The 25,543-nt window shown below is 40.0% G+C and overlaps 2 protein-coding genes and 1 long non-coding RNA gene across 6 annotated transcripts in view; 2 read left to right on the forward strand and 1 right to left on the reverse strand.

Annotated features, from left to right (window-relative positions):
* gnb1a (guanine nucleotide binding protein (G protein), beta polypeptide 1a) overlaps positions 1-5,152 on the forward strand; it is a 30,175-nt gene extending 25,023 nt beyond the window's left edge. For all 3 annotated transcript variants that reach the window (XM_063463170.1, XM_063463168.1, XM_063463169.1), the window contains exons 9-11: positions 445-661; positions 2,548-2,663; positions 2,820-5,152. In XM_063463170.1, coding sequence (XP_063319240.1) covers positions 445-661; positions 2,548-2,654 — 324 coding nt within the window. In that variant the 3' untranslated portion in view covers positions 2,655-2,663; positions 2,820-5,152. The remainder of the gene's footprint in view (positions 1-444; positions 662-2,547; positions 2,664-2,819) is intronic.
* On the reverse strand, positions 584-9,569 carry LOC134618015 (uncharacterized). Its single transcript, XR_010091784.1, has 4 exons — positions 9,467-9,569; positions 7,946-8,049; positions 5,429-5,545; positions 584-691 (listed from the first exon to the last, which is right to left on the reverse strand). It is a non-coding gene; the product is annotated as an uncharacterized LOC134618015 (long non-coding RNA).
* On the forward strand, positions 9,487-25,330 carry nadka (NAD kinase a). 2 transcript variants are annotated; one of them, XM_063463166.1, is made up of 11 exons: positions 9,487-9,638; positions 12,494-12,577; positions 20,017-20,146; positions 20,264-20,372; positions 20,479-20,564; positions 20,647-20,749; positions 20,897-21,039; positions 21,509-21,608; positions 21,953-22,110; positions 22,302-22,384; positions 22,852-25,330. In XM_063463166.1, exons 1-11 carry the CDS (start codon positions 9,487-9,489, stop codon positions 22,997-22,999), a joined length of 1,296 nt encoding a protein of 431 aa, XP_063319236.1. In that variant the 3' UTR covers positions 23,000-25,330. The 2 variants fall into 2 exon arrangements, with proteins under 2 accessions (XP_063319236.1, XP_063319237.1); XM_063463167.1 differs by lacking the exons at positions 9,487-9,638; positions 12,494-12,577 and adding an exon at positions 17,421-17,801.
* The last annotated feature ends 213 nt before the right edge of the window (positions 25,331-25,543 follow it).

Consider the following 25,543-nt stretch of genomic DNA (forward strand, 5'->3'; position numbering starts at 1 on the left):
AAGGACACAAACAGAAACCTTATATACTAGTCATGTCAGGGTGTCGAGTCTTAAAGCCACTCAGCGGATTACAGAGTCAGATCTGTCAGCAAGTCTTGGGTTCTTGAGCAAGTCGAGTAAAATGACTGGATGACTTGGCTCTGTTTGTGTTGACCTTTTTGCTAAGTTTAACTTTAAAGCTCTTTCTAAAAAGGTTGAGACAGAGCAATTTGAAAACAATTAACGCTAACTGTTGAGACTTTGTTTTAAATGAACGATCTTGATTTCATAGTACATAGTAGTACTGCAAGTAGTATTCAGTAGGCTTTGCTCTAAAAGTGATGACTAGACGGACTAAAAAAAGATTTGGTATGTGATATCTGCCCTTAAGTGTAGATAATTAGCTTCACTCTGAAGAATCGCACAAAGTAAGAATACTTCAGATTCCCCTGCCCTTTGTTACAGTTCTTCCCTAATGGCAATGCATTTGCCACGGGCTCAGATGACGCTACCTGCCGGCTGTTTGACCTGCGTGCTGACCAGGAGCTGATGGTTTACTCACATGATAATATCATCTGCGGCATCACCTCTGTCGCATTCTCTAAGAGTGGCCGCCTACTGCTGGCTGGCTATGACGATTTCAACTGCAACGTCTGGGACACTTTGAAGGCCGACCGTGCAGGTAGGCACCATACGGAGCAAAAGACTGGAGCTGTGTGAATGTGATTATACTTCATTGACAAATGTGAACACAGAATTTCATTTATTTTTTTTCTGTAATTTGAAATATTCACATTATGAAGCCTCTAAGGAAAAAACAAAACCTAAAATTATTATTGCTGATGATTTGATTCACTACTGATGCTGACTCGCCATTATGCCATGAAGTCAATATTTCCACATCTGCTGCATTAGAGTGGCAGCACTTGAAAGGGTATGGTCAGGAGTCCTCATTCATAATATGGAGGTACCTGTTGTTGCATTGCTTTAGTTTCAGAAATATTTGCAATTAAAATTATCTGATGTCGAGCATTATTCTATGAAAGTAGCCGGCATGCTAACAGCACTTTTGCAACTTTGCTGGTGTGGCCAGTACCTGCACACAAACTTGTCAGTTGGTCTTTTAAAGTTAGTTCTTGTTGAAGAGTCAGTAATCACCATTGTATTGACATATTCACCGTATGTAGCAATAAAGTCATTTAAACAGTTTTAAGTTGTTATTATCACTAGATCAGGCTGTGTGGCAAACAGAAGATTTTTGGCTTGGCAGCATAAATTTTTTGTAGTTTGTTGGAAGTTACTGCAACTGTTAGTGAAAACACTGATAGGAGTGTGTTTGTTCTTTTGTTATGTTGCATTAAAAGTAGCGTTTGTCTTACAGCAGGGGTGCCCAATCCCAGTCCTCGAGAGCTACCGTCCTGCAGCTTTTAGATGGATCCTTGTTCCGACACACCTGAATCAAATGAATGGCTTGTTATCAGGCATTTGCCAAACTTGATGGCATGCTGAAGAGGCAATCAAACCATTTGATTCAGCTGTGTTGGAGTAGGGATGCATCTAAAAGCTGCAGGACAGTAGCTCTCGAGGACTGGGATTGGGCACCCCTGCCTTACAGCTTATACAGCTCCATCTATTCTGAGGGTTTTAGTTCTGTCAACATGGCGGTGAAGAGTTCACTGTGTGTTAGTTGTCAGGGAATGATGAATATGTTCCAGCCACCAAATAACCTTATAGCCTGCAGACACTGTTGAGGAGCTGCTATAAAGGGAGACACAATCATAAGGCCGTTCTGGGAAACTAGGAAGAGAGTGTATTAAAATGCCTATTAAAAATGACTTTGACTATTAAACCTAACACTATTGGTGCAAATCAGAGACGCGTCAGCAGAAACGCACTGCTCCTGCGCAATGCTTTACTTGTGAAGGTAGATGCTAATCTATTCTAATTGCACTTGCACATTGTCCCTGTGAGACCTGACAGCAGGTTTAAGCAGAGTGGGAATAAATATTTTGTAGCCAAATGTGCAACATGTAAAATGTTTTAGTTATTAGTGTATCATATGTCTGTATTAATGTGTATTTGCAGTCTTGGTTAAGCATGTTTGGCTTTATGTGAATACTTTGTGGAGTAATATTTCCCCATTAAATATCTGAAGCCAAACTGTAGCCAAAGTAAGCAGCTGAGAGAGGCGAAAGCATCACCTGTTCGAGTAGTGAAGAGCCCCCGTGGAGGCATGAGTACTTGATCTACTGAATGCATAGTGGGATCAGAAGCCCACATCTTAGCAGACAATTTTTCTTTTTTAAATATATCGATCCACTGGTGTATGGAGTATTGATTATCAGTATATTGGGTCAGCATCAGCCTTTACTAACTGGTTTATAGCCTACTCTGCACTTTATGGTTTAAAACAAGTTTCGTCTTGCTCTCTTTCACCTTTTTCTAAAGTGTTTCATCATGTAATCAGTTTCCAAACCTGCACCTTTATTCTCGAGTCTACGTTAGCCTGCAGTACCCGTCAGACAGAGCAGGTTTGGTGCTTTGTCTCATCCTCTGCTGTCTTGGCAGGTGTCCTGGCCGGTCATGATAACCGGGTGAGCTGCTTGGGTGTGACTGACGATGGCATGGCAGTGGCAACAGGGTCCTGGGACAGCTTCCTCAAGATCTGGAACTAGAGTCTGAAGGTAGGTGTTAGCACCAGCGCCTCAGAGTTCATCTTTACTGCCATCTGGGGGTTTAGATTGAAACTGCAGGCACTGGCTTAAATGATTTTACAGTTTTGTGCACAGTCAGTAACTTTGCAGAATAATAACGATAACGAAAATGTTTGTTTTTTCCAGATGGCATCCGGACTCCAAAGTCGAGTGGAAGACCATTCCAACATCACGATGTTCAATTTTATTGCATATCCAATCTTTTCGAAAACACACCATGATACTGACTCCACCCCCTCCAAAAAACTATCAAGGGCAAAAATTCTCTCTCTCTCTCTCTCCTTCTCATTTAAAAGAGCACAATTGTCTGTCACTCATTAAGCTACAAAAAAAGAAAAAGAAAAAAAAAGCTTGGGGAATTTAGTGCTTTCAGAGTGGAACTGAGGGGAAAATTGTGCATTCCTCCTACGACCATGGTCTGGTATTGTTATAACTGAAAATACAAAAACCCCACCACCGCTGCCACCATCACCACCACCACCACCATCACCAAGCAAAATGTGTCCTGCGTCCTCATTATGCACAGGTCTGAGTGAAGGTTATTACATGGCAGTGATCTAACTCTTGATAGCTTTTTGACCATGTTTATTTTTGTTTCTTTGTTTTGTTTTTCTGTTTTGTTGAAGAGGTAGATCAGTGAACTGTCAGTTAATGTTTAAAATGAGGATGAAAGCTTTTATTTCCTAGTCTTTACACATTTTTAGAGAATGTTTTTAAGTTGGGAAAAATAAAAGAATCTCCAGATCGCGTCATTTTAAATCCAGCTTTATCCCACCGGAGAACAAAGCGAGAGAATTCAGCTTCAACAGGGAGTCCTCAAAGCCACTTCTGGCCCTTCTGTATATTTAGCCCAGTAATACTTTTACTGTCTTTTGTTTGGGGTTTTTTTGTTTGTTTGTTTGTTTGTTTGTCCCACACCACACCCCAGTGTATCCACAAATCTGTTTGCACAAAAATTAAACTTTGCATATATAATGTCTAAAGGAAAAAAGTTAATTAACCAAGCACATGCTGTTTATGATGACGAATGCTCGTTTTTAAAACGGAAAACAACAACAACAAAAAAAGAAACCCAAACATTTTAACCATTCTTACACCTTTTTGTCTGGCAACAATGTAGAATAAAGATTAACCCATCAGATCATAATCCACCCTGCCCCTCGTTTTGTTTTGTTTTGGTTTTGGTTTGTTTTCTGTTCATGCCCTCCCCTCCTTATCCTTTGTTTTTCCCCTGGTTTCTGTTGCCCGTGGTTGGGACCGGTGATGTGATTTGGTCAGGTAGAGAGTACCTCCACTTTAGCCCGGTTGCAATCCGGACGTTTTCTCTTTTAACAGAGGTGCCCATTCCGTGCTTGGAAATGCAGTTACTACTCTGTGAATGACATGTTGTATAAATCAATGTTTGAAAATAATGATATTGAAACTTTTTAAGTTAAAAACGAAAAAAAAAAATTTTGGTTGTCTGCCATGGGTGGGTTATCTCTTAGAATCGCATGCTGTAGAATTGCTTAAAAGGTGCATATGAAATTAAGTCCTTTTGATGTTTTTCTTTGAGAAAATAACCTGTTGAATATATCAATACGATGGTATTTATATTTTTCTTTTTCCTTTTTTCTTTTTTTTTTTTTTTCCTCCTTTTTGTTTTTGGCTACTCCGTGCATACACGATTCAACTAAAATGTCAAAGCTATGCACTCGAGAAGCAAACCCTGCGACATTAACGGTTACTTGGTCCATACTTGGGAGGGATTCCACAAAAATTAAAGTAACGTAAATGTTTAAATTGTACACACATACATACGTACATTCATTCACGTAAACATACACAATCTCCAATGGAACAAAATAAAAATTTCATTCCTTCTGTAGCAAACGAAATTCCATTTACAAAGGAAAACATTTTATAACAGGTTTTTTCTGTCCTTTAATAAAAAAAAAACGGGAAAAAAAAAATCTTGCAGCATCTGAATGGCAGAAGTTTCTGTTGTTCCCTTCTTGTAAACAAACGCTCTTTCTTTAGCAGTAGTGACATTTTTTCCATTCTGTTTTTTCTCTGCGACATTCTGTACAAAAAAAATGTGCTGTAATTGTGCGTTAGGCCTGGAGTTGGCAAAAAATAAAACAAAATAAAAAAAATATTACAAATTAATTAAATTCCCTTTCCTTTTTCTCTCTTTCTCTATCAAATAACTGTAGAGCTCTGCACCCCCACTGTTCCCTTTTCACCTTTTGTATTTAATTTTAAAGTCAGTCAGTGTACAACCGAAAGCTGGATGCAAGATAGAAACTATATTAAAATGTACTGTTATTTAAGATGTAATAAAAAGCAGTTTGAGATGACCTACTGTGTTGAGTGTGATTCACTTAGAGCGATTCCCACTGAAGCTAGAATGTTGCAGACTGTTTGGTTTCCTTGTAATTATGTTCAAGTCAATAAACAATTTCTTATCCACTGTTGAATCAGCCTGCCTCTTCTGTACAGTCATTAACGCACTCACTTTCCTCTTTTTGTTCATCAGCACTTACAATGAGTGTGAAAGCACCTTCTTGTAGTGCCACTCTGAGTTTGGGTGTGAAGGCTAAAAATGAAATTGCAGACTGTGACTTCCCAGCTTGAGTAACAGCAGCATACGTGTTCACGCTGAAAACATCAGCGTAATTATACACGCCGATCTTAACTGGCATGCCTTGCTAAAGAGCATTTCCCTCAGTGTTAGCAGTTTGCATATTGCTTACTTGGTATATTCTCACACTTGATGATCCCTGGTTCACCGAAGGATGATCCGAGTCCCTTCTAATGTACATGCTTTGGTAATAATCCTTGACGTTTACTGCCCTCTACTGGGCAGACATCTGAAATACAAATACAGATTATTTTGTGTGGATGAATGCATGACCATGAGCAAGTAGTTTTCCTTCTAGATGGTCAGCACATCTGTAACAATTCCAAAGAAATTACCGAGTCTGGTCTTTCTGATGACATGTAGAACTTGATAAACAAGTGGCAAAAATAAAGATAAAAAAAAAATACTACATCAAAATGTACTGATTCAGCCTCTTAGGTAAAATCACATATTTTTTTAAGAGCTTTGTTTTTAAATTCACTGTATTTCATATTACTTTCTAGAGTCGTGGGCTCAGGGTGGGGGAAAAAAATCACACCCCACAATAATTTCTGTTGTAATCTCCAGCATTTTCTTTGTGTACAGGCTGTGATCAGCTGAAGTGTGTTGCTGCTGAGGTTTACTGCTCTTTGTGGATTTACACAGCTGAATTCAAGCAAATGTTTCACGAGCTGTCTTGGCTGATTTCCATGGTATACTGTTTATACTGCCTTTTTACTACACAGCACACAGTTGGTATAAAGATTCAGTAAATGAATCGAAGCTTAATCGCTTACATCTAAATTCATCTCTGCTACACTTGATGTACCCTTGATGTAATCTCTGACCATGAACACTACAGTCACTGTGGTGTTCAGTCCAAAGCAGTGCTTTACTTTAAATTCACCACAGTACAGCGAGCTAACCTCTTTATATGCACTAAGCTGCTCAGTCTTCGATTAACACACAGTAGGCTATACACCATAACTTACCATCATATACAGATCCAATATATGATTAAAAATGATGACATTACAGTTAATCTTTAAATCTGGTGTCACTGAGCAGTTCTTACCTTTAAATCTAACGTTTCTTCCGCCTCCCATCCTGTCTTTCTTATCTTTCTCCATCTCTGAGGTTTCTTTGCTTTTCTTTCTTTTCGCTCCCTGGGAAATACAGCAGCTGAACCTTTAGCTGGCAACACACCTTGAGTCAAACTGCATACAAACGGCTTGTGTGCATGCTGATATCTGTCCAGCTGTTAGAAATGTTGCATTTGAAATGACTTGCCACAGCATGTGTCTCTGCAGTGCGAACTAGATCCTGAAGTACAACACAGGCTCCACTTTAACCACTGGTAAGTATAGTTCTGTAAATGATGTATAAATTATATGTTGTTGTTTTTTGTATTTTATCTCTGCGTATGTGATAAGCTCCAGTGATGGCTACACCAACAGCATTGTCTTTTCTGTGTTATTGTTCCCTCCATTTAGGCTCAATGATGTTTGATGGAAATCAAAACTTCCCTCAAACATGTTAAACCTAAGTAACATAAAGTAAGGTAATGTGAATTCTAGTATTTGTACTCCGTTATTTTCCCACCTCTGTAAAGTTGTACTGATTGACTGAAGCACACTGAAGTGTGTAACAATTACCAGAGTATTCTTTATTTTTTGTTTTCAAAACAGTACATACACTGTTGTGCAAAAGTCTTGAGCAACACCTCATTTCTTCATATTTTTCTAAGAAAATGGGAAATGGGTGCAGCGATTTTTGAAACATGTTTCAAACATACACGGAAATAAGGCAAAACCGGAGTTTGTACAATTCTAATGAGCTTGAAAGTCAATATTATACGTTTTTGTAATTTCTTTAAGTAATCTTCAGGAATAGGCTGAATTCTATGGGATTCTTTAAGTACATTCAAAGCTGTGGTTTGGATGTTGGCTGGCTTTTGTTCTTTGCTGTGTCAAGTCTTTTCTCCGCGTTTCACTTCCTTAAAAATGGATTCTTAACAGCCACCCTTCCACCGAGACCATTTCTCCTTTGCCAGATTGGATTTTCTATTTGTTAAAGACACAACTTTCAGACACTGTTCATTTGCTGAAGGATTATCATTTCTCTCCCACTTGTCCACTTTCCTCTGTTCTTTTAAAGACACCATGCACACCATGCTGCATGTTAACTTTTCAGATAATAGCTAATTGAGAATCACCTGGTACATCCCTCGAGTAAGGTAGCTTTTTTTTTTTATTATTGCTGAATGACTATATGAATGTTAAATGGCTAAAAAACAAAACAAAAAATCAACATCTGCCAAAATGGTGAAGTACGCGGACTGGAAAATGAGTAAAAAAGCAATGCCCAAAGAAAAACCTTGAAAGACCAGAACCATTGCTAAAGACCATTTAGCATTACCATTTAGAAAAGAAACAGAATAAAGCGGAATAAAGGTTATTTTGTAGTTTAATCATTATGAGGGGTGATAGAAATTTAAGCCTGGAGGCTTTAGTGGAATCATTAATCCAAAATAATCCCTTAATTCATGCAGCAGCTATATCTTTATGTCTTTGCCGTATAATTTTTTACCTACAATGTAGTTACTTAATAGTTTGCTCCTGTGATATAATCTGAATGCTGTATATATAACCTGTGGTGCTGCAGCCTGGAGAGGTAGTCCAATATGACGTCGGCGCAGAGGGAGCCCGTGATTGGCTGGTCAGTATGAGGAAGTTGCGAGGTGATTGTTGATTCCTGAGAAGTGAGATGGTGTAACTATATTATTAAAGCGAATAATAATGGTGAAGTTCTGATCCTGCGGGATTTTGCCGCGCGCCAGATTTGCGTCGTCTCCCGTGACGTTGTGAGTAAAAAGGTAGCCGTGCAGCTGGATGATGTGACGCTCTGTGATCAGGACGGCTAACTGCTAGCTTAGCTTGGGAACTAGCTTAGTTGCCTAACCGGGGATATATCTGTGGTCGCCACCATTCATCCGTTTATATAGTCAGGCAAGTCGGTGGAGGTCCTGTTGTAGACCACACGGGACAGTTCGACCATTAGAAAAGTGATAAATCACAAAGAGAGCAAAGACGAGGCTGTTAAGCGCAAGATAAACATTAACCTGTGTAAGCTAGGTTGCATCTTTTTCTCTAGCTGGCTGACGGTAAGGAAAAAACTTTAGCCAGTATAATTTAGTTGAAGCTTAATTTTGGCATAACTTGAAGTTTTTACTGTTTGGACAAAAACTTTTATTTCAATTTAATATCGACTTAGAAAAGAGTGCATAGTAACCCTTATGTAATTTGGTGAACGCCGGTTACTGGGAGATGTAATCTGTAAGATCGATAGAAAGATAATAAAATGAATAGAAACATTTGAGCGCGTCAGTGGATTTTATGTGACCCGAGCTGTAGACTCGCTCGTGTTTTCTTTATGTATATAATAGGTGAAATGATGTTCTGTAAGTTTTTGCCTCTTTTGGACCATCAGTACAAAAGCTGGTTTTATTACATGAAGTTTGGCGCATGCAGCCAATACACTGAGCCGGGGTTAATGTTTCTGCCAGCTGAGCTGATTAATGGTTGCTAGGGTGTTAATGAACAGAGTGAGCAGATCAGGACAAACTCATTGCTGTTGATACACCTCATGGGAGGAGTGTGATTGAGGGGAGAGGGCGCAAATTAAAAAAATTGGCATTTAGCAATTGAAGAACAAATATATTTTATGTGTGCAACTTTGCCAGCTCTTTCACTAGGTAAATATTACTAGCTATAGTCTATTTTTAAGTTCTTATGCTATAGTCCCTGTATCTGTTAAGGCTGCGATTAAATGTTATTTCAGCAGCTCTTTTGTGTGATCATTTTCTTCGGGTGTCAGTGGGGATGAATACATAAATTGGCACATTTCTTTTGATTCTGAGCCGATTGTGGGAAACACACATACTGTTATATTTTCCCACATTCAAAATAACTTGAACAAAAGGCTTTGAAAATCATCTTCGACCAGCCTCACACAGTTGTGCGTCATCTCCCAGGATTTATTGTCACTTGGTTTTCATTCCTTTGTCGCAGTTTAGATCCTGTATATTATACAGATCATATATCAGGTGTCACGCAAAGTGTGACACCTGATCGCTCTACTCACGAAAGATTGCTGTGTCATGTCAGTTTACCTCCAGCCTGGCTGTGTGAGATGGAGGGCGGAAAGGACGTGCGAGTGGAATCGACCCCATACTGCTGCTCCACCTGTGATGGAGGGGAGGTGCCTGCCCGCAACCTGACTCGAAGAAACAGAAAAGTCCGCAGCTTGAGCACTTCCTCAGCCAGCACCTCCTTTGAATACAGGTAAAGCAGTTGTCCACACATGAAACTTGATTTTAATTTTTTTTTTTTTTTTTTAGGTGGTAATGAGCCATGTTTAAAGTGCAAGGTCAGAAGAACAGTATTACTTATAACTTCAACCCCTCATTTTTATCTTTCCTTAGGGTTATGGTCATGTGAGTGAAAAATTGCTGATTCACTGGTCAAAACCTCCTGCTTATCAGAGACGTGACCCTGGTGCAGACTAACCTTTAAGCAAACAAACCAGGGCTTGCTGGATTTAGGTTCTAATATGCTTTAAGTTGTTGTTCAGTTGGTCAGCTCACTTTCATACAGAGCGTTGCTATAAAGGTCAAGATATTAATTCATTACTGCTCACTAAATTTGCAGTAAGTCTGTCACACACATACACAGATACGAACAGCCATGAAGAGGCCCGCTACATGTAACGATGCCAAGTGTTCAGCCTGAAACATCCAGATGTTTTTTAAATGGTCCATGTTGCCATGACTATAGTCCAGTAATGCAATCAGTTAACCTGATTGCAGTACTGCGCTACCACCTTGTAAGCAGCATGGAAAATGTTGAGACACAATCACAGTTTCAGCAGCTGAGACTTTTGTGAAATGGATTTGTGTGGGTATCTGACTTCACGGAAACAGGATGTTTAAAACCTCTTTGGTTTGCTCACTGTTCATGTTGCAAGGTTTTTTTTCACAAGCATTAAGATTTAGGAGGAATTTATCCTAATTTGGAAAGGACCCTTTGTAAAAAGCAAAAAGTGAGGTGGACCTCCTTGGCTGAAAAGTAACTAATGTGAGTTTAGTTAAAAGCTTACAATAAGACCAGAGCTTACGATAAGCTGATCACAGTTTGATATCTGTGTATTATTTTACTAATACAACGCAATACAATATCTTCTGTTGGAGTGATTTTAAAAAATGTTGTGACTCCACCTGCACTGTGATCCAGTGCTGGACTGAAATATTGATACATTCTCAGATTGCTCGAGAAGTACGAAGTTAAGCTTACGTACACAGCTGGTTGCTTGGGGACATTGTAGGCTCTGGTAACCTAGGTGACCGTCTAATTCAAGGATGTCAAACTCATTTTACATCGTGGGTCAGATACAGCTCATTTAGATCTCAAGTGGGCCGGACCAGTGAAATTGCCCTTTAACTAAACATTTAGTCAGAGGTCAAGTACAGTTTTAGCAGTCTCGGTTTTGGTTAATTCACAGAATTTTTTTTGGACCCACTATAAAAAAAATAGATTTCTATAATAGAGAACCTTTCTATCATTTAATTGTTTATCTAACACTTAACTAGTTTGGTGTGGTATGAGTGGTCATGTGGAGGTCTTTGTCAGAAGGAAAAGCTGTAAAGCATTTTCCAAAGCCTTCCAGGCCAATTCTGTCCCCCTGGCCTTATGTTTGGTATCGTCACATGTCAATCAACGATATACTTAAGTCTCACTGGTAGTCTCTTCAGTCTCTCACCTGAGTCTGACCTGAGCAGTCTTTTTGCCCGTAGTTGCTTGAAGTCACTAAATGCCATTTACTTTTTTGCTCTCTGGTTGCTACCACCACAAATCCAGTGTACACACAGCTTTACTCTGTTTTTGTACTTTAGTGTCAGAGCTTCATCTTTTTATTTCTCTTCTCTTTTTTTCTCTTTGCCCATTTGGTGAATGTAAAAGTCTTAAAGTTGCATTACTTTTTGTTTTTTCTCCACTAGAGGGGAAAAATGACCCTAAAACAAGCTCGCGACCACTTATCATTGATCGAACTGCTGTCACTTTAAAACATTTGCCTTTTCTCCACATCATCCCATTGGACTCCAGTTTTTTGGCGTTCTGACAAATACCAAAGCAGTGAACGAAACAAGAGCAGCAGACTCCGTAGAGTTGCAGACTTGGTGATAACTGTCAGTGTTTTTGTCAGTGTGAGCAGCGTCTCTGGCTTTGCGCGTTAGTTTCTTTACATGTTTGTATGAAAATATCGTTCAGTGCAGCTTTAAGAGTGCGTAAACAGCAGATGGTGCATTCGCAGAGTGAGACGGCTAAGAGGATTTGTTCACTGAGTGATTCAGCATGAAGGCTGCGTTTGCGCCGTCAGTGAACGCCAGCGCTGACCTTTTGACCCCACACTCCAGTCACAATGCGTTAACAAAGCCTAATACAGACAGGTGCTTAAGATTTTCATTTTTTCCACTGCGCAGAAAGCAGATTTCTGTGAGCTAGAGAGTAAATAAGTGGATAAGTAAGGCTTATAAAACAGCTTGTCGGGCTTAATTTCACCGATGCACTGTTAACACTGCGCCTACGACACACAGACGCCCCAAAAAAGTCTAAATCTGAACAAAGAACATTTCAAGCACTGGGCTGTAGCGCCATAGTTTACACTTTCACCTATCAAGTGAAAGGTTTCCAGATCGACGCAGTGACACAAATAGAGACTCTAGTGGTGTGTCGAAATATCGGCTGATTTGTGAATTCTGTAAATTCTGAACTTCCGCTTCTGTTTTGTAGACGTCTCCAACAGCCTTTGTTTCGCTTCCCCTTTTTTTTTCTTTTTTTGTCTTGAAAACTGAAATTAAAAGTGTAATTTATTTGGTGAAAACTTTGACAAAAAGAGTTGGTAACTTGGGAATTTCTAGAGACCAGCATCGGCATCAAAGGGTGAGTGACATTGTCCGGTCTTGAGCTCAGCTTCCAGTTTCCTGTAAACGAGCAGATGACAGTAGAAGAGGTTGTGGGGTCAACTTATGCGCAGTTCGAACAAGATGAGATCATTTTAAAATGCCTTGGAGTCTTCATTTGCGTTCTTGCCCAGCTACTTGCTGTGTTTACATATGAATGTTTTTTATCCTCTCTTTTAGGAGGACTCAATCACTTCATGGACCAAGCCCTGTGACGACATTCGGCCCCAAGGCATGCATGCTCCAGAACCCACATGCAGTAATGTAAGTCAAACAGGGAGAGTTTTTTATTGTTGTCCACCTTTGGAAGTCATTCCTAAGCTTTAGTTTCAGTGTGAGTCATTGTACAGTGAACAGTAGTGAGTTTAGTGTGTCTTTGCATCACTAAAACCCACCTGTACAACAAAGCATCATGTCATTGCTTTGAAATCCGGTTGGGCCTGTAAAGGGTTTTGGAGCAGAGAAAAGAGCAGTGTTGCTAATGTCATGAGTGGTCAACTTTTGGACCAGTTCTTTTACCTTCAGTTATGCAATCCTGTAGTTAACTTTGACGCTAATCTAGCATGTCAGTCTTGTAATTTTGTGTAGTTTTCGTAGCACAATGGGTCTAAATTCTGCAGTCAAATTAGCGTTAAAGGCTATAAAGGAGCTTTTTAGCATCACGGTGAGACTTGTGCCATCTGAACTTTTGCAAGTCCTTTCAGATCTGGATGATTTTAAGGCCTAGCTAAAGCTAGCATCAGAGTCTGTTTTTCTGGCCTTTTTTTGGAGAGGCACAAAGAAAAATAATCTGAAATAAGTGATTGTCACTAAGGAAGTGCTGTGGACTCAGTATTGGTAATAAAAGCAACACCATAGTGTCATAAAGTACACATTCATTTCAGTTATTGTTGGATCTCTTTTCTTTTTTTTAAAATGACCTACATAGATCTACTCTACACTTAAAAAAAGCAATTTTTTCTGTTTTGTTTTGTTTGTTTGTTTTTTAACAAAAAACAGAAATGCATTTCTGTTCAGTTAAAAAATAAAAAAATAAATGAAAGAGTAGAACTGTTTTTAATCCTTTAAGACAGATTTAACACAAGCAGAGCAGGGCCAATACAGCTGACTGCTAATACACAGTCACTTTAGATTTCCATGTTTAGAGTCAGGTTTTACTTTAAATCTAGAATAAAGCCTGAGCTGAGTTTGATGCTCTGAGGCTGTTTTCATGCTGATCTTCAAAAGCAGGTAAATTCCTCAGAGCTCAGGTAGTTGAACGCGGGCACATGCAGCACATACTCCAACATGCCGAATATATATATATTTTTTTAGCCAACACCTTTAACAATGATTAGCTGAATGTTCTGCACAAGATTGAAGACCATGTGCATACTAACTAATCAGTAACTTGATCAGCTGTCCACATTGTGCAGGACACGCCAGTATGAGGAAACAAGTGTAGAAAAAATGCAAACCATACTGTTAAGCATCTGTAGGCGTCATGACTGACATACTCCATTGTTTCTGAACTCTAGTGCAATTTTGCTGTAAAACTAGTTAACACAGCTTAAAAATCATTATCATACACTTCTTTAAAATAATCAGTTTATGAGAACAAGTCTTCCATGTAAATGTGCCAATTTCCTCTTTTGTAACTTCCAAGTGTAAACGCAGCATGTTGCACATCGTGTGGTACTTCATGTCTAGTCTTTATCAGCCCGTTTCAGTGCTTAAAGTGGAACCTTGAATCCAAAATGAGCTTTATCATTACACTAACATCATTCTTCATTGTTGTGTTGGCGTTTATTAATTTGTCATCAGTGATTTGATTCTAAATAGGGCTTGGTTATTAGTATTTATGAGTCTGTTGAGTGCTTCGTGATAATCACACATCACGTTGGATCACATCAGCGCATCTGCTTTCCTTTTTTTGAATCTGTCTGACAAATCTGTCAGAGGCACGTTGGGTTTAGTGTGCTGTGAAATGCGGACTAGCTGCAGGTTTGAGAGATTCTTTTTAAAAATTATTTTATTTTATTTATTTTTTTAACCTCAGATCAGTCCATGCTTGATTTGAGGTTTAAGGTCATGTGCCTTGACTACTTAAGAGTGTTTGATTGTTTGGCCTCATAAATTTCTTGGTTGCCGTGTCTGGATGATAAGTGAGTGTCCTGCTGCACATCTACCTTTAAACATAACATGTAGCATCGAAGAACGCTGTGTTGCGTTGTTAAATAGAAAAGGGGAACGTGAAGGTTCGAATAATGACTTTTACAACTGTTGATTGAGCATATCAACAGTGATTTCTGTTCAGTTCTTCTCATGTGGCTGAAAACAGCCTCACTGTTCTTTGTGTCCTGTGTGTTGAGCACAATACCTAGAATAAGAGAAGAGTTATGGGTCACTTTCACATTGCTGAACTTTATAATTGCTTGGCTATGTGACTCTTTCACTATGTTTAAGCTGTTACCGTTTGACCGTTGTGTGTCTTTCTGAGCCTCCATAAACATTAAAAATTATTTTAATTGACTATTTAGTAACACAACTTGCAACAGCATGCTTTTCTTTTTTTTCTTATGTTCCTGTGGTAATGGCTGGTTTCATGGACACAAGCATAAACCGTATTTAAAAAAACAACAACAAAAAAACAAAAAGGCAGCCAGAGTGTAAGTGTCTTAAACCTGCATTCTACCTGAAGGTCAAAAAATGGTCATAGCTGTGGCTGCAAAAAGCTTTGTGGTCCTATAGACGTCTATGGGAAAACAGATTTCTGACTTGACCTTTATAATGCTTTCCTAACGAGTTTATGGGCTCGGTCACTTGTTCAACGTCCCACTCAATTAAAAAAAAAAGAAGAAGAAGAAGTCTGTTTGTTGTAAATCTGTGTCATTATGTTTCAAAATAGAGTGTTATCTACACACTCACTGGCCAAAAGGTGATCAGTCACAAACCATTAGCCAATAAGCGTAGGAGCTTTGTGGTCATTCCTGCCCCTTTTTGTCACATCCTGTTGTTTGCAACCAAAGATGAAGGTGGCAGGACCAATCATGCCAAGGCTTCAGATTGGGTGATGTCGCCGTGGTTACGTCCATCTTTTCTGCTGTCAGTCTCTTGGTCAGTTTTTTTGTTTATACATTTTTTTTTTTTTTTAAAAAGCCAAAGTTTCCTCAAATCTTGGATGCTCACAAATTTGCAAAGGAATCACCTTTTCAACTTTCATGTACAGGAATCCAGTAGTTTCTCTGCATAAAAGATTGCAGTCCAACATATTTTGATAATGTTGTCCAAGACGTCAGCACTACTTGTTTCTTACAGTCACTGTGGCATCACTGTCATATACACGAGTCACCTTATTTGATTGTACCCTAGATAACTCACCGTGCTGCAGTTATGAAAGAGTCTTGACGTTCAAACTGTTGATCTCTTGACTCGATCAGTCACATAAGTGTCTGCGTTTGTTCAGGCAGATTAGCTCCCTTAAAGCTGCTCGACAGGTTAAAAGTAGCAAAACCAGACTGTCTTTATTCCAAAGGCTGCACTGTAGTTCTTTTCAGGCTAACCTGGTTTCACATATTCAGTGTTTACAAGTGTAATGTTTGCACCTACTGTGGACCCTCAGCTGCTGTGACCAGTAGGTGCTATGCTTTAGGGCAGTAGGAAGAAGGATATGTGATTAAAGGTAAAGTAGCACCAGTTTAGACCTTCCTAACTGGAAACTTGCCTCTTAGATCACTCTCTGTGGAAGGGTGTGGCTGTGAGAGTGCTCAAAGCAGATGGACGCAGCCTTGTTTCACTCATTGTTGGCTTGTTTCGGGGAACTGCAGACACATGTGGCCACATTGATACCCGACACCCTAAATACACCCTGAAAACTTCACAGTGCATTGTTCTGAAGACCAGCCATGTTACTCCCTTTGTTCTGTGTTGCCTCATTGCTTTGTTGACTTCCACTTGAAAGACGAGAGCCGAGGCAACTGTAGTCAAATCCGAACTACCGCTGAATGCGCACAGAGTGCTTATGTCATGCCTACGTGTGCTAAAACATAATCAGAACTTATGTTGAATTTTTCCCACTAAGTAGAGATTTAATTGAACCAAATTAAACCTGGCCTTTTATTAAATCTACAAGTACGTTTAATTCCTTGTGATCAAAACTACTTAATTATCCAGAGTGGCCGAATGGTAGTGACAATATGTTTAATATATTATTTTGAGGTAAAGCCCAATGAGATGCACCAAGCGTGATCAGTTCACACAAGCAGAGATAAGAAGTCCATGCTTCTCATACAGAGTGTGCATTACTAGCATACCAGTGAACAGGTGTAGTGATTTACATATTTGTGATTGTGGGAGGAGACACAAATCCATTTAGGGTTGTCAGGAAGGGCATCTGGTGCAAAAATGGGCCAAATCAAACGTGCAGAGAATAAGAAGAGTTCAAATTAGTTGGGTTTTTTGTTTGTTTTTAGAAATTTAATGTAATGTTAGTGATCATCCTCCATCTTCCACTAAAACCTTTCTAAAGGACTCCCAGAAATGCCCCAAAAATATTTTACAGCAGGTACTATTCATAAACTTTGACTTAGCTCGGGCTTTTCTAATTATATAAATGCACACTGATGTGAAAATATCAGCGGGGAGACTAAGGACAGCTAATGTCTGAAGGCAACTTCTTATTGGGTTTGACTCATTTGTGTGACTCAAATGTGATTTTATGCTATAATGTTTATCCTCTCAATAAAGCCCATATTGTTTAAGTCTCTCTCTCTGCTTACCGTAGAGCATGAGGAAGTTCAAATAGATCCTGGTGTAATACCATAACCCAGAATTGCATAATTTCCTAACAAAAGCTCTGTTGATGTGTTTGATTGTTTCCTTTCTAAAGCTGACAGATCACATTAGTCATCTGTCATGCCCATTGGTCTAAGAGGCCTTTCATTGCATTGTACCAGTTCTATGAGCTCCGAGTTCTACCGGCGTGGTTTCAGTGTTTGAGATAATCGCACCTGTCTGACAAGGAAGGTCCTTCCCAGAAATGGGCGGGTTCAGTACAGCAGAGTGGGCGGAGTCTGCGATGAAGTCAACTTTAAGATGAGTGAGAGGTCTGATTCAGCAGCAGAATGCAACAGGAAGGTTTAGTGTTAAGTCCTCGCTGGGCCAAATATAGCCACAGAGGATCCATCAGCAGGGGTGGCGTTGCTGCTTGTTGTTGTTAGTTGTTCTCAGCGCATGGAGACACTTTCAGCCTCTCAGACTGCCGGTGGCTGACTCGCGACTGGACTTCGGGAAGCAAACTGATTCAGCTGCTATAATGTGCAGCTTTCAAGGAAGTAGTTAGAAGCGGAATGAACTGTTTTGTCAGAACGGGCCACGACGACAGAGCCCCGTTCTCCAGCTGAGTCATCCTGAAGCAGCATCTCCGTTACATGTGTACAGTTATGAAGTTCAACCAGTGTGTACTGCAGGACGCTCCCGCGAGCCACAGCGAGAACAGGGTCTGGAAATGGTGAGAGAGCTTTCTAGCATCTTCTGTGTCTTTCTCAACAGAGAGAACATGTTCAATAGGTGAAATATTAACTGGCATGCCACCGCTGCCAGACAGATGTTCAGAGAGTTGCACTGCAGTGACCTGCAGTGTAGGTAATATTAAACTGCTTCTTGAGTTTAGACAGAGAATTCCACTTTTTTTGCGGCTCGGTAACAAAAATAAACATTTAAAAGTTGTTGTTTACGTGTGCCGGGCTTAATGATTGAAAGGGGAAGGTCAGGCTGAGCGTGCTTTGAGGTGGTCAGAGGAGAAACTGTCCATGAATGGATCACAGCTTGTCGCTGCTTCAAATGCTAATGAAGTTTTGCTTTTGTCTCATGTGATTGTGTTTGAAAGCAGGCCTGCACTGCTCAGTTTTAGATGTTTGGACACGTGTGTGTGTGTGTGTGTGTGTGTGTGTGTGTGTTCGGGTCAGTCAGAGCCAAATCATTCGAAATCTTTTACTACATTTAACTAGTCCTCTTGTTTTAAAGAATGTACCAGCCCTCACGGCCTTTGTAAGTAATCTGTGATTGTTCTAATTTTGAGTTTGGGGGTATTTTGTCTTTACGTCATTTTGGGGGTTTTTTAAAGAAAGGGGAACTGAATGTGTCACTGCTTTTTCTTATGTTATGGTGGGAGTTTCGTAGGTGTGTTTGCTGTGGTCACTGATAAAACACTGGTCACTGTTTTATCATATGGGGTTAGTAGGAGTGTGTTGCTTTAACAGTGTGGCAGCTGTTTTAGAAGCATGTAATATGTCCTCACATGAGGATTAAAGCTTTAAGGATGTTGAGTCAATCTATTGCGTTGATTCCTGTGACACTGATTCAGAAGAAGTGAAAAAGTGGGTCAGTGTGGTTGTTGCTGCAACTTCCAAATTTTTAGTATTAAAAAAAATAGCAGGCCATGTGCATTTGCTGTTGACAGAAAGCTGTAAACTATATGTAGAGATGTAAGGTCTCAACACACTCACGGAGGGAAGAACCGTTACAGGCTGATGGAACAACTTCAGCACCACAGATATGATTTGGTGCTTCCTGTGGTCACCCACACATTCAGTGCTGATTTCACAGAAATACTCGTGTAGGTTAATGCATTACTTACTAATTATTCATTTTTGTATGTGTTTACATGTCCAACTGTATCCATGAATGCGCTGAAGTCTTGTCATCAGTAGTTTTGGAAGTTTTTGCACCAGGATAGCCGCATGATTTTATTTCATTCCTGAGGTCTACGCTCGTACCACAGCTGAAATTGAAATGTTGAAGTTTTATTGATAACAGATAAGGGAGAAGTTTATCTGTGAAAATCTATTCCTCTCGGTAATTTAGCCACCTGACTGTAACGAGGCTCAACACCCCACAAAAAGTCATGCTGGTGCTAAGCTAATTAATGTTCATTTTGTTTCAAAGCTAATGCTCAGTCGGTGCATAATACTCCTATTGTATCATGCATCTTAAGCGGCTTCAGTGGTTTGATCCAAACGTTTATTAAAGGGTTTACTGAAATGTGTAGATGCGGTTTGATTAAAATCAATAAGGAAGGATTTTAAAAAGCTCTTATATGAAAGTGTAAAAAAACTGTGACTGTGCAGTTATGCTACTGGCGACGGAGCCTGAATAATTTCTGACTTCTCACTCCTGTAACTCTAATTGCATATATTTCCAGGGCTGTAAAACCAGCTTCTTGCATAGGAACTGCTTGTACAGAAACTAGAATCAACTGATTGTAGAGTCATTAAGTTCCTAATATGTATGGCAGAGCTGTAACTAACTCAAGTCAGCAGACTTATCTCTTTTTAACCTGTGAGAGTTTCAGATTTTCATCTGTCCTGTTAGTTTCTACTTTAACGTTGTAATCAGATGTTTGTTTGTTTTTTTTCTTGCATGTTTTGCAGTTTTGTAAGGATTTTAATAACCAAGATGATCATAGGGTTTAGTCAGAACCCTGCAGACAGATTCACAAGTGTGTGGCAGCAGAGCTAGACAGTAAGCTGACATGTCTAATTGGATAGGTTCTGAGCAGCCTTAGTGGCGATGAACAAGAGGAATTTTCAGTTAGCTGATACAAGATGTGTTGACTAAGATCTCGGGGCTCACGTCCCAGGCCCTTTACGTAAGCCGGTGATGCAGCTCGGTGCCCTTTTGCACGGAGTGACGATGTCTTTGTTCTGACCTGTTTCTTTGTTCAGGCACATTCAGGATCCAGCCAGCCAGAGGCTGACGTGGAACAAACCACCAAAAAGTGTCCTTGTCATCAAGAAGATCCGAGATGCCAGTCTGCTGCAGCCTTTCAAAGAGCTCTGCAGGTTCCTCACCGAGGTAACCACAAACCGAAGGGCGGGGGGCAGCGTTTGTTGGTGGGAAGCTGCTGAGTGTTAATGTTATACCGCATGTCCAGTAAAAATAACAGGCTCTCGATTGTCGTGTGTCATTTAGGTGAAAAGCATGATTGTTTACGTGGAAAAGAAAGTCCTGGAGGACCCAGCCATTTCAGGCGATGAAAACTTTGCGGCCGTTACAAAGAAATTCTGCACTTTCAGAGAAGGTACGGACACCAGTCATCTCTGATCCAGTTACATGAAGTGTATATAACTTTTCTTTTTTTTTTAAAATAAGAGATTTAAATGAGTTGTTGTCTTCATATCTCTTAGATCTCGACGACATCTCCAATCGTGTAGACTTTATCATCTGTCTCGGTGGAGATGGAACTTTGCTATACGCATCTTCGCTCTTCCAGGTATTCAGCCGGTCGCCCACGCCGCCACTCTGTGCGTTTTTGCTTTTGCTGCTGTAAACATAACCGTCTCCTTCCATCGTAGGAGAGCGTTCCACCAGTCATGTCCTTCCACCTGGGTTCCCTGGGCTTTCTGACCCCATTCAAATTTGAAAACTACCAGTCTCAGGTCAACCAAATTATTGAAGGTAATGAATGTTTCCTAACCGGTCTTTCAGCCTCCATGTTTGTATGACCTACTTGTACAAGTCTTTGCATTCTTTTTGCATAACTGAAGGGTTTTAGTGTGTGTTGTTTTCCTTAAAGGAAGCTTAAAGCATTTGTACTAATTGCAGGTAACGCTGCCATTGTCTTAAGAAGTCGCTTGAAAGTGCGGGTGCTCAAAGAGAACTGGGAAAAGAAGGCCAGGGTGGACGAAAAGGGGATCATTTTGACCAACGGGGACATTGAAAGTAGCCGCAAAGCCATGCAGTATCAGGTAATGTGTCCACCTCGCATTGGGACATAGACATTCTATCTGTTCCTGCTGCAGAATGCAGACGATTGTCCCCCTGTAGGTTAGAGCTTCTGGTTCTCCAATAAAAGTTTTTGTCACATAACTGCAGGGTCCAGCTCCCCTCGCAGCCTCAGCCCGCGCTAAAAATAGGTCAAAACGGCTCGCTAATGCAGTTTGCTCGTCCTGACTCGGCCGTCTTCAAAGAAGGCGCCTGCAGGCTGTTAACCTGCTGTTTAAAGAGCAGCAGGAGCAAACGGAGTCATTAGCGAAATGTCGCTCTGACCGCACGTATGAGGTTAATGGCTTCTGACAAATATTTGTACTGGCACAAATCCAACAATGTGGTGCGAGTGGGTGACATCATATCAGCAGACATGGGGGTTGTGGCAAATTGAAAATCGTTTGATGTGTGAATTGTTTTTTTTTTTTTCTCCCTCCCACAAATCTGCAGGTACTGAATGAGGTGGTGGTGGACCGAGGACCCTCCTCCTATCTCTCTAACGTAGACCTGTTCCTGGATGGACACCTCATTACTACAGTGCAGGGAGATGGTGAGTGGCATGAGAGCGCGGAGACTTCGAAGCCGTCCAGAATCAGGGCGTGCTCACAGTGAAATCAGATCAGTGCTGCATGCTGATAAGGCTAACAACAGTTTTGCTTCACTATGTGCTGATTAATGCACTGAGCCATCAAAAGAGTGTAAAGAAGGGCAAAGTTCAGCCTGCATCTCTGACTGACCGTCACCTCTTAGTAATTCTTGTACTTTGTGCAGAAGCTTCTCGACATTTTTCTGCCTAAAATAAAAAAGTAGCCAAACCTTTGCAGTGACTCTTGGATATCCTGTTAAGTACCTGAGCTTCAGTGAAAATGTGCTTTTGCATCTCTGTCCACTCAGGTGTGATAGTCTCCACACCTACAGGCAGCACAGCGTACGCAGTGGCAGCAGGAGCTTCCATGATCCATCCCAACGTCCCGGCCATCATGATCACCCCCATCTGCCCGCACTCTCTCTCCTTCAGACCAATCGTGGTGCCAGCCGGGGTGGAGCTCAAGGTACTGGCGAACTTGCCAAAAAAGCTCATTCGTCACGTGCATTTGCTATTATTTATTTGTTTTAACAAGACACAGGGAAGTCGTACAAGTACAAGTAGATCTCGTTTGAATCTGAGCGGTAACGCCACGCACACAAAAGATGAAGCATGTTCTTTCTGTGACCTCTGCATTTGTTCTGCGTTGTCTCTCAGATAATGCTCTCGTGTGACGCCAGAAACACAGCATGGGTGTCGTTTGATGGACGAAAGAGACAAGAGATCTGCCACGGGGACAGGTTAGTCTGCATGCCGAGGCCATAACATAGGCATAGACACGCACACATAAGAAAAGGTGAAACTGAATTAGGCTAAACGAAGCCCACGGACTGAGAACTTGATAAGTTTAACGCCCCTGCAGCTGCCTCAACACTTAAAGGCTTTGTTATGTAACCTTATCAACCTGCTTTAATGGGCTTGAGTCTGTGAGTGTCTCCTGAGTCCGATCCAGCTTCTTCCTTTATGTAACTCAGCAAAAACATAATCAGCTTTCTGGTTATTGGAAGAGAGCTGCCAGGATTCCTCAGTAAATGCCTGCTGTTTTTTTTTTTTTTTTTTTTTTTTTTTTTGTTTTTATAAGGAAGTTTGAAGACAACACCTCTTTTGTTAAGACTGCAAACAATGAACATTTTCTTTCCTTGTTCAGCCCTTAAAAAGTACAACTCCTTTCATTTATTTATTTTTTCCATTTCAATTCTTGCTCCAGTATTACCATCACCACTTCCTGCTTCCCGGTTCCATCGATCTGCTTCCGGGACCCGGTTAATGACTGGTTCGAGAGCCTGGCCCAGTGCTTACACTGGAACGTGAGGAAGAAGCAGAACTACCTCAGCTCAGAGGATGAGGAATTCTGAGGCCTTCTTCGGGGTCTCCTTAAAGTCTTGGTTTTAGCTTGACCGTTCTCTGTGCCATTTTTTTTTTCATCTTTTACGGATAGAAGGTCTCACCAAACTCCCTTCAAAAAAATAAAAAAAATAAAAATTCTGTTATAATAGTTTTCAGTAAAATGAGGTTGCTACAGCCACTCATTTCATCCACCTTCACAGCAACAGTTTTAGTTCCCCCACCCCCTCACGAAGACAGCTTTCTTTTGATTGGCTGCGCTTTGTAAACAGAAGGTTAGGGATTGTCTGTTCTCACTGACATCGTAAATACCCAAAACTAGAAGGAAAAAAAATGACCGAGCAGTTTGAAGCCTGAGCTCTACCAGTGTACCACTGTGCATATATGATAGAAAATAAGGACAAGCATACAAGGTCCCTTTAATTAAAAAAACAAACAAAAAACTAATACTAAGTCCTACTTTCTAAAATACTGTTTCATCATTCTTGTTTTTTGGTAAACATTTCGTTCACGACAGTAAAAGCTAAACTCCTGTAAAGACTGCAATTGGCTGAAATGTGGACCCTGCAACATGCCCTTAAAATTCAAAATATGATTTTAAATAATAATAATAATGATGATAAAAACAAATGAGCATTTTTAAAAGCATTAGTTAAAGAAAATTAAACCAAATAAATTTTTTTTTTCCTTTGTGAACTTTGAAGCATTAATACAATTTCCCAAATGTTCCCACTGGACGTTCGGTGTGTAAGACTTTTAAAACGATGGATTTTTGAATGGAGTTTGGTTCCACTATTACTCCAGGATCTGAATGCTGTGAAAACCTCTCCTTTCTTGAAGTTAAAACTTCAGCTTGTTAACAAAGTGTTTTGACTAAAAATGAAAAGGAAACGCAACACTTGAAGTGATCTTGTACTGAAACTTAAAAAGGTCAGTTGTGGTTATCAGATGGTGGTTATCAGATGTGTCGTAGCACTTTTTAATCAGATGGCAGGGTAAAAGCTAGCTCTCTCAGTGGGGGTGACGGCAGAGTTGCACCTTCCAGGAAAGATTCAACTCTGGTAAAAATAAAATAAAAATGGATGTAATGCTATCAATGAAAGGCAAATGTTGTTTTTAGAGTTTTTTAGTTGCTTCTCATGGAGGAGCAGATTTAAAGTACATCTACCTAGCAACAGCAACACAACATTACAGACTGTGCCTTAAACACTGGTATCATTCATGTAAAGAAATAATATTTTTCAAGGTTTACATCACACTTTAAAAAAAAAAAAATCACACATTTGCACAGATTTGTGTTTTTGTGCATTCTCATTGTTACCACATTGTGATTGTTTGTCTGCGCTGTTCGCAGCACTTGATTGTCACTCGTTTGTGTCATTTATTACATTGTGTAATATCTCTACTATCAACCACGGGGTGAACAGTAGGAGGCGGTATCCATTCCAGGCTAAGAGAACACAGATTGAAAGTCTTCATATTTCATACTTTGTATTTTTAAAGTCTGCTTTTTAAAATGTGCTTTAAGCCATAGTATATTTTATAGACCAATGGCTGTGGGTGGTTTAATGGTCTGTGTGTGAGACTTTGGATCTGTTCTTATCAGTTTACTCCTGTGCTGCCTTTCGTGATTACTTTGAGGTGGCCTGCCTTACATGTCTGTTCGGGCTTAGTGCCCTGATGTTAATATATATATGTTGTGAATTGGCTCAACAAACTGTGTCAGGGTGAAAAGATGAATAGCTTTCATCTGTAACGCTAAACAAAAACCACCCGAGCACTAAAAGCTAATTATTCCTTAAACCTTTGAGTATGTATATAAATGTAATGTTTGAATAAGATGTATTTTGTAAAGTTCATGTGTTTATTAACAGTTTCTAATGTATTACTAATGGATAATAAATCTATTTAGTACTTTCTTTTTCTTTTTTTTACATTCTTTGGTTGTAAATTCTGTTTCACTGATGAAGACCAATCTGCTTTTAGTAGTTCTGCTCATCCAACTGAATTTCTAGCACGGTGTCATTGGACAGAAGTACAAACTGAGCTAGATATCTCTTGAAATGCATTCCAGGACAAAGTGAAAAATCTCATTTCTGACGTGGACAGTGGCAGAATTATTTCAAATGTTGGTCTGAACTGTTTAATCTCAGTTTTCAAACACACACGCGAAGTTCAGTAAGATAACCAGGCTTTGACGACTCTTCTGTGAAGCATTGTCAACTCTCGAAGTGCTTTTCACTTTTGTAAATGGGAATTTTGTATGAGTGCACTTGTTAATGTTTCTAATATGGAGTCTGATATTTTTCCCAAAACATTTAATAAACAGGTTTAACCAACAACCGTCTGATCATGTGCTTTGACAAATGAAACCAGTTATATAATAAAATCACGGGCATTTGCGCAGCGTTACTTTAAGTACAGTCCTGAGTCGTATCCTCATCTTCAGGAATAGTTCTCCAGGCTTCTTGAAGGACTTTCAAAGCTCTTTTGTTCTCTTGTCTGTGAAGATGATCCCAATAATGTTGATATCTGGACTCTGGGGAGGCCAATCC

This window comes from Pelmatolapia mariae, linkage group LG20, assembly GCF_036321145.2.
Source record: "Pelmatolapia mariae isolate MD_Pm_ZW linkage group LG20, Pm_UMD_F_2, whole genome shotgun sequence".
In the NCBI taxonomy this organism is placed as follows: Eukaryota; Metazoa; Chordata; class Actinopteri; order Cichliformes; family Cichlidae; genus Pelmatolapia; species Pelmatolapia mariae.

What these genes read in the sequence shown, in the direction of transcription:
- nadka (XM_063463166.1), top strand. Translation starts at nt 9,487, where the DNA reads ATGGAGGGCGGAAAGGACGTGCGAGTGGAATCGACCCCATACTGCTGC. An exon ending in ACGCATCTTCGCTCTTCCAG is followed by an intron (nt 20,565 to 20,646) that starts GTATTCAGCCGG and finishes CTTCCATCGTAG; the next exon opens with GAGAGCGTTCCACCAGTCAT. An exon ending in GAGATCTGCCACGGGGACAG is followed by an intron (nt 22,385 to 22,851) that starts GTTAGTCTGCAT and finishes TTCTTGCTCCAG; the next exon opens with TATTACCATCACCACTTCCT.